The sequence below is a fragment of the Elephantulus edwardii genome, unplaced genomic scaffold, assembly GCF_000299155.1.
Source record: "Elephantulus edwardii isolate Elephantulus edwardi_28Jun2011 unplaced genomic scaffold, EleEdw1.0 scaffold00269, whole genome shotgun sequence".
Lineage (NCBI taxonomy): Eukaryota > Metazoa > Chordata > Mammalia > Macroscelidea > Macroscelididae > Elephantulus > Elephantulus edwardii.
Window position 1 is genome coordinate 2,124,821 of NW_006400019.1, and position 8,819 is coordinate 2,133,639.

Sequence of the window (8,819 nt, forward strand, 5' to 3'; positions counted from 1 at the left end):
CCATGCCAGTCCATCTCATCTCCCCAATGCCTAATATGTCAATGTTTATGCGTTCCATTTCTTAACAATTTCTAATTTTCCTACATTCATGGCTCTCACATTCCATGTTCCAATCACTAGGGTCTGCTTACAACTGTTCCTCCTCCTTTGTATTTCCATACTTGATAGTTCTACCTAGATTGCCCTTTCAGAAACCGTACAAGTCAGTTATACTTTGCCCAGTGTCGGCCATGGTGAGGTTTTTTTTTTCCATTTTAAATCTTTATGTCACATACTGTCATCAAGTGAGGGCTCCAGGAACTGGTTGGGGTCAGCTATGGTGACTGACTTAGGAGGAAGCTAAATTTCTGCCTCTCTCACTTAGCTTCCTCCCAAGTCTTTGCACAGTGGCAGAGGGGTCTTGAAGCTCCAGGCCCTCCGTCTTTGGTCTTTCCTGTCTAGGCCTTTGATGAAAACTACATTTTCTGACCCCAGACAGGAGCAGAGCTCCCCTGAAAGGCAGCGTGATGTTCTCCAGGATGCTGACAGCCCAGAGCTCGGGCCTTCATGCCACCAGTGTCCTCCTCATTCTGATGGTGATGCTAAGCAGATCAGAGGTCATGATGTACAATTGGTGACCGGTACAAACTGGGGCAAGACTAGGTCAGAACAGCTCTGAGGGGGCCTTTGAGTGCTACATATTCACAGGTACCGTCTAGACAGATAATAGGTCCAGCATGCATGGTGGCAGCACAGCTGAGGGGGGTCAGGAGAACCTTTCATCTAACACAGTGATCTCAGAGGTGCAAACTCAGAATTACACTCAACTGCCATCAAACTGACCCCAAGCCCTAGTGACCCTGCAGAACCACCCATGTGGCTTGAGGGTCATCAACCCTTACAAGCAGGACCTCCGCATCTTCCTCCTGCACTTTGGCTGGTGGATCCTTTAGTGGCCCAAGGCTTTATCCACTGCACCAGCTTTTAGAGGACTAACAGGTGAAAAGCAAGAGGGACTAGGCAGTCATGCATCTGCAATGGTCACAGAGGGAGGACGAACCTGGAAGAAGACAACTCAGCATTCTTTGCCTTCAAATGGGAATGGACTCTTAGCTGACCACCCAGGAACGTTTGGGAGGTTGTAAACCTCATGGGAGGAGATTGTCCATCTTTCTCCTACTGAGTCGCTGGTGGATTTGAATTGGCAAAGAGGACTGTGCCACCAGAGGTCTCTCCTTAGTAATATGGTGACTCTCCAAAGCAGATTTCAAGTTGCCATGGGCTAGAGAAGAGAGGAGAGTTGTACAGTATGCATGGCCATCTTAATAGCCAATCTGAAGTACTTCAGAACTGGGGCAGTGGTCATGACAGCAGACTTGAACACAACAGGTCAGACAGGGCTTCGTTCTCTTGTGCTCAGGGATGCTGCTTCATAATTGACAACAGCAACAGCTAATTGTGTTCTAGTTTTTCACACGAACAATATTTGAAGCATCTAGAACTCTACTGGGCCAACTTGCAGCACTGTGATGGAAGGAGAAGAGATTGAGGTTGTTTGTTAAGAGCTTCAGCTTGCTCAGCTCCACAATCAACAGTCTTGGCATCAGCAGTCAGGAAATCAAAAGATGAATTGTACTGGGAAAATCTGCTGTCAGGGACCTCTCCAGAGTACTGAAGAGATATGATGTCAGTCTAGAGGCTAAGGTGTGCCTGATCCAGGCCATGGTCTTCACAATTACTTGCTATGTATCAGAGAGCTGGACAATGATCAAGGATGAAAGAATTGACGCCTTTGAGTTGTGGTACTGGAGAAGTGTTGAACATACCATGAAGCATCAAAAAAACAAATAGGTCTGTCTTGGAGAGGGTGAAATAAGGCTCTCCTTGGAGGCTAGGATTTTGAAGTTTCGCCTCACTTATTTTGGGCATGTGGCCAGGAGAGTTTGGTCCTTGGAGAAGGACATGATGCTCAAAAGGGTGAAGGGACAGTGAAGGAGAGGAAGACCCCAAATGAGATGGATTGATGCAGTGATTGGGGCAATGGGGGTTGGTGTGTCAGAATTAGTGAGACTGGCTCAGGACAGGGCAGGCTTCAAGCTGCTGTACATAGGGGTCACTATACATCGCAGGCAACTCAATGGCACAAAGCAACAACAAGAAGAACTCTATACTTGTATATGCAGAGTTTCTAGACCCTGCCATGCTTGCTCTCCTAACGTGCTGCCTTTTGAAGACAGTTACTTCTGGGAGTGTGTGGTTGTTAGGAGCTGTCAGGTTGAGTATCACTCGTGGTGACTCTGTGACAGCCAACCTAGACCCTTCCCTGTACTGTCCTCATCATCTGACACACTAGAGCCCATAGCAGAGGTCATAGCATCAGTCTATCTCATTGGGGGTCTTCCTCTCCTTTGCTGACCCTCCATCTTTTCAAGCATGATGTCCCTCTCCAAGGAACAGCCTTGTCTAGCTCCATGTCTAAAGCAGGAACCATAGCACTGCTTGGGAAATGAAATACTAACACAAAGAGAGTTTTCGCACATTTATTGCGATTGTGTCCAAAGGTGGGGTGCTAAGCTAGTCTGATTAGGAACCACAGGAAAAGGAAGCTCGCTCCCCAGTGTCTGTGCAACCATAAGACTCAGACCACTCCAGAGGAGAGGAGCGGCATGGCGCACCTTCCCATCTCTGAGGCTGCAGCCTTGGGTGAGGGCTCGGGGAGTAGGTGGTGGGACTCAGGCCCGCTCTCCAGGAGGTCTACACTATTTGTTCATTGGCATGGAGTATGCATGAGCTCTGAGAGAGGCAGAGAGAGTGTGGCATAGGGCAATGTAGTGGCCACCTCTCTGGGCCTCAGTGTCCTCATCCTGTGTACTGCGCTTATGCTACTTGCTTCCCAGGGTCATTATAAAGGTTTCTGCCACTATTCTACGAAAATGTCTGTCCTCAAGAGATGTTGTTCAGTGCTTTGTCCTCAAGAGATGTTGTTCAGTGCTTTCTCCGTAAAACCTACCTGAGGACATTTCTGTGTATAGTTCAGGGAATAGGAATTGGGGGGGCAAAGCTACCCAGAGTCCCAATGGCACCTCCTAACATCAGTGCCTGTAGAGAGCCCTGATCTCAGGCCAGGCAGGGCCACATGCCTGTGTGGGCAGCTCCCAGGCATGCTGGCACCTGCTACAGGACTTAAGCAAAAGCAATGTGCATGGCAAACAGACAGTTTGTCCCCAGGGTGCATCATCTCTGCACAGCCCCTCAAAGCCTCAGGGACATGGTCCCTTTCAGTGGCTGCCAAGGCAGGATCTGGTTAGCCCACACTCTGGCCCTCTTCAGGAGGCCAAGATGGATCCTCAGAGAAGCTTATGGGCACAAAAGAACCAAGGGACAGTGAAGGGACCGTCAGTGTCACAGACCTACACTACAGGACACAAGCAAACACAAGTTGGAAACAGCTGAAGAGGAGGAGAAGGGCAGCCAGGCCCAGCCGGCCTTGTCCAGGGGTCCTCAGCATCTTCTCAGCCTGGGGGAGCAGAACAAAACCACAAGAAGAAATGAGACTGGAAAGAACTGCCAGGGGCCAGGATTGGGGGTTTTGTGAGTGAGCAGAGGCCTCAGGGAAGAGTGGGGGTGTGCATTGTCGCAGTCACCTCCAAGGTGATATTCCACTCCTGCTTTGGGCTGAGAAAGGACTGGGGAGGAGGAGCTGCAAAGTTCCAGAACAGATGTGTCCTGTGGGGACTGGGTCCCACACACTGCTGGGACATGGGGAATTCCAGGGACTTTAACATGCAGGACTGGCCCTGAGCCTTCCTCAGAAAGAAAGACAGCCCCATCGCAGCCTCGCGGCTGGGCCTTGTTTTCCTTAATTCCTTGGGAGAGTTGATCTGCGGTAGGCGTCCTTCGGAGCTACCATTCAATGGAGAATGAGCTAGAGCTCTGTGATCCACTGACCCTTCCCCTCTGGGCCTCTGCACGCGCAGCTGGCAGCTAGGGCACTCATTTGAGGGGCTCAGTAGGTGTTTCCTGGAGGAAGAGCCCTGGAAGTGTCCTCAGGAAAGGTCTCAATCTAGGCTACCTGAGGCTGCGAAGTATCACAGGACCTAGGGACACAGGGCTGGGATTGGCAGTTGGGCCCCAGCAGTCACTGTGAAATGTGACAATGTACCTCTGGTTTATGGCCTTGGAAACCTGATGGAGGAGGCTGGGAGTTGGTATCAAGTTTTTGGCAGTGGGGTATGTGTGTGTGTGCATACACCCCCCCCCCCCCCCCAAAGATGTGTCTTGTGGCACTTTGAGGAAAGACCAGAGCTGATTTCCTCCCATATGTGTTTGCTGGCCTCTTGGGCCTTGGGGTGATGATAGTCACCTAGAAAAGCTTCTCGTAGCATCTCGCACAGTGGACAGTGTCGCGGTGGATGAAGATCTGGTCCAGGAGGTCACCCATGGGCTTACTGCAAACCCCACACTGGAAGAGAGAACAGAGCCATAAACACTGGCCTCTGGGAAAGTGGACACCCAAAGAGAGTCACTGCCTGGCCCCGAACCCCAACAAAACCCATCCTGAGCTTTGGCAGCTTTGGCCATTGAGGTGCTTATAGCTGTCAGGTCATCCTAACAATGGGCACCCAGCAGCCCTCCTCAGCAGCGCTGGGAGGCCCATGTGGATGGCTCGAAAGTGTGTGCTGTCTGATGAAAGGGCCGATGGGACGGTGGGCTTCTATTGTGCTGGCAAATGTCGGCTGCATGTACACGCTAGATAGGAAATTATGCTTAGCAGTTCGTGCACCCATACTCTCCCTTCCATGAAGACGTGACCAGGCTGGACCCTGGATTATGTCTCGAGGACACAGCTATTTGGTGGAGCTGACACAGCTGGGTATTGCTCCTGGCTGTGCAAACCAGGTCTGTGCTGAACCTTCTACCACAGGGAGCGGGGTCCCCAAGCTAAGACCATGCTCTCAAATGCTGTGCAGTCAAATGAGGGGAAGAAATGGGGTACAGCAGGGAGAAGCTGGGCTCCTATCTAGGGATCTGAGAGTGAGCACCTCAACTTTAACCAGGTCTGAAATCTCAGAATGAGACACCCTGCTCCTTCACCCCAAATCCTAAGTCTTTCTAAGGACTTTTGCCCATTCTAGCTGAACCCTCCTCAAGCATTAGTCCTCTCTGACCAAGTACAGCCAGGACGTATGGGGGGACTTTCTGGGTATCTGCAAGATGGCATCCTTGTTGGTGAAACCATGGTGACTGGCCTTCAGCTTGAGAAATGATTCAGACTCAGAGTGCTCCTGAGCCCGCCTCCTCACCCCTAACCTGGTTCCATCCTCTGCCCCTGAGGACATCTCTGATTACAGAAACCCAGAAATCTAGCCTCCCCATACCTTGGTCAACCAATTCAGACCTGCTGACTCAGACCTTGGGGCCCCTCCATGGGATCTTGAGACGCCCCTCAAAAATGTGCCTCTGAGCAGCTTAACGCGGCTGGTGCTGTCACATGACCACTCAGATCTTAGCACTGACCCTGCCCACTTCCATCACGCCCATGGGGCAGCTCCCTGGCTTCCGTCAGCCATGGGGTGCCACTCCTCAGCGATGGAGCCCCCTTTGAAGTGTTTTGTTCAGCAATGCCCTTACCTTAAAGCAGTATTCATGGCAGCAGATGCCAAGGTGTTGCAGGGTGATCTTGGGGCAGTCTTGAATCTCATGGGTGCAGTACGTACAGAGTCTGCCAGTGTTTCTACGAGATGAGAAAGCATGGCATGCTCGGGCTGGCCCCAAGGCAACTCCAGGAGCACTCTCTCTTTCTGTAGTGTGAGATCTACAGAAGCTGTCCCTGCCCCTGCGCTGTAATGTTGTTCTTGGCCTGAGCAGTCAAGGCATGAACTGAGTGCCCCTCCCTGGCCCTCTTCTCCAGAACCTACTTGGCTGCCTTCTTGGGTATGATTGATAGGGATGTTCTAGATCCTGGGCTGGGCAGTTCTTACCCAGTCTGCCCATCTGCCTGCCTTGATCTTACATGGCCCAGAGAGGGGCTTTCCTTGGGAGGGCTGGGCTTTCAGCTCTGCTAGCTTCTTCAAAGGCAGAATTCTTGGAGGACTCATAGATCCCACCCCTTTTCTGCTGGTCCAGGCATATCTTGACGGTGCATGCACCACTCAGGACACATCACATCAGCCTGGCAGTCCATGGAGAGTGGGATCCTCTGATAGAGTGGGGGTGGAGAGCTGTGCTTCTGCCCTGTTGGACTCGGGCTAATTCCAAGTCCTTCTTCGAGTCCTGACTCCCCTGCTTCCATGAGAGAGTGTCACAGCACTCTGCCTTCCTCTCAGGGGCCTCTCGCCACATGACCACCTCAGTCAGCACCAGTGGGAAGGCTGAGGTAGACGGCACGCTGCACCCAATGTCGGCCCCTGGCTGGCTGCCTCTTTTCCTTCTACCCACCCAGTGCCTTGGTTTGGTTGGTTTCTTTCTTTTCAAAGGTTGCTAGGGATCTCTGGTTGTGTCTCCCTGTCTGACAGAGTTAGAAGCACCATCCTACTGCTTCTTGACAATGAATGTGTCCACACCAATGGTGAGCTTTTCTTTGAGAGGGACCCACTCCTGGCCCTACCTGGCTCTGTGGGCAGTATCGGCCAGCCTGTGCTAATTGGCGTGTGTAACAAGGGTGCTATTTTATCCGAGAAGCTGGGCTCTATGAGGAGAACTGTGGCATCAGGATTGGTGGAAGATCTATTAACAATCTGCGTTATGCAGATGACACAACCCTGCTTGCTCAAACTGAGGAGGACCTGAAGCATTTGCTGCGGAGGGTCAAGGACTGCAGCCTTCAGTATGGACTGAGGCTCAATGTCAAGAAGACAAAGATTCTCGCCACTGGACCAGTTGGCAGCGTCAGGATGGATGACGAAGAGATTGAGAGTGTTCACAGCTTCAGTTTGCTCGGCTCCACAGTCAACACTCTTGGCACCAGCAGTCAGGAAATCAAAAAGCGTATCGCAATGGGAAAGTCTGCTGTTAGGGACCTCTCAAAGGTACTCAGGAGCAACAGTGTCTCTCTGGAGACTAAGGTGCGCCTGATACAGGCCATGGTCTTTGCAATCGCTTGTTATGCATCAGAGAGTTGGACAATGACTAGGGAGGACAGAAGGAGAGTGGATGCTTTTGAGCTGTGGTGCTGGAGAAGGGTACTGAATGTACCATGGACTGCCAGGAAAACAAACAGATTCATCTTGGAGAGGATTAAACCAAGCTACTCCTTGGAGGCAAGGATTCTGGGCCTTCGTCTGACATACTTTGGACATGTTGCCAGGAGGGACGGGTCCTTGGAGAGGGACATCATGCTTGGGAGGGTGGAGGGACGGCGCAGGAGGGGAAGACCCTCTATGAGATGGATCGATTCGGTGACTGGGGTAATCGGGATGGGTGTGTCAGAGGCTGTGCGGATGGCGCAGGATAGAGCAGGGTTTAGGGCTGTTGTGCATAGGGTCGCTATGAGTCGGAAACGACTCGACGGCACATAACAACAACAACAAACAAGGGTGCTATGAGCCCTGGGGTGCCCTTCCTGAAACACTTGTGTCTGGCTCCAGATGACAATCCTGTCACTCACCAAACCCAGTTCTTACCTGCTGGAGTGGCCGTCCAGGTCCCTGGGCAGCTCAGGAGCCTGAGGACCTCGGGGCCCGACACCCTCTGGAGGTGGGCTGGGGGCAGCTGAGCGGTCCCTTTGGCTCCCTGTGGGGAATGCCGGCCACTCTTGCCACGCTCTGGCCTTGAGTGCCACCTTCTGGTCGTCAGATCCGGGGTAAGTACTGAGAAAAGACAAACACTCTCAGCAAGAAGACGCCACGGGTCCAACTTTACCTTCCACTGTACTGCAACCTGCTCAGCATCCGAAGGACGGATGGTGATCCGGTCTGGAGGGAGATGGGGGCCCCTAGGTTTCTCACAAGCTCGGGGGTCAGAATCCTGTAAGCTCTGAGGTCCAGGTGCCTGCTAAGGGGCTTCTCCGGCAGGCAACCTGGTGGACTAGGGGGAACACAGTGTGGGACAGACACAGCTGCTGCCTGGAAGGATGCTCGCCTTATCAAGCCTTCACTGCATTTCAGAGGCTGTAACCCTGAAGGAGATGGCATAGATTGCATGAAGCTGCTGGTGATGTGTATTCCCTCAGACTAGAACGCCAGGAAAAGCAGCAGAAAGGCCATTTATGACCCTGGAGCGCCATCTGGTGACTAGCAACAGAAGCTCCCCAAAGCTAAACTCGCTGTCTTCCCAAGGTGACCGCATGAAATGGCTGTGTGGCTGTGATGTCTTTTTCCAAGGGCCAGCTGGCTCCTTCCTGACAACATGCCCACAGTATATGAAACCAAGTTTGCCTCTAAAGAACATTGTCTATTTGTGCTTTATTGACCACGCAAAGGCATGTGACTGTGCAGATCACAATAAGTTATGGCCAACACTGAGAAGAATGGGAATCTCAGAGCACTTACCGGTGCTCGTGACAAACTGATACCATGACCAAGATGCTGCTGTGCAAACAGAACAAGGAAACAACTTTGTTGCTGTTGTTGTTATGTGCCGTCGAGTCGCTTGCGACTCATAGCGACCCTATGTACAACAGCCCTAAACCCTGCTCTATCCCACGCCAATCTCATTGCCTCCGACACACCCATCCCAATTACCCCAGTCACTGAATCAATCCACCTCATAGAGGGTCTTCCCCTCCTGCGCTGTCCCTCCACACTGCCCAGCATGATGTCCCTCTCCAAAGACCTGTCTCTCCTTACAACATGTCCAAAGTATGTCAGGCGAAGCCCCAGAATCCTTGCCTCCAAGGAGCA

At 52.0% G+C, this 8,819-nt stretch overlaps 1 protein-coding gene across 1 annotated transcript in view; it reads right to left on the minus strand.

The window, feature by feature from the left end:
* Positions 1-4,342: 4,342 nt before the first annotated feature.
* ZNF185 (zinc finger protein 185 (LIM domain)) overlaps positions 4,343-8,819 on the minus strand; it is a 25,565-nt gene continuing 21,088 nt past the window's right edge. Inside the window, exons 15-18 of the mRNA XM_006899993.1 lie at positions 7,840-8,004; positions 7,602-7,787; positions 5,611-5,713; positions 4,343-4,441 (exon numbers count right to left, since the gene is read on the minus strand). Coding sequence (XP_006900055.1) covers positions 4,343-4,441; positions 5,611-5,713; positions 7,602-7,787; positions 7,840-8,004 — 553 coding nt within the window. The remainder of the gene's footprint in view (positions 4,442-5,610; positions 5,714-7,601; positions 7,788-7,839; positions 8,005-8,819) is intronic.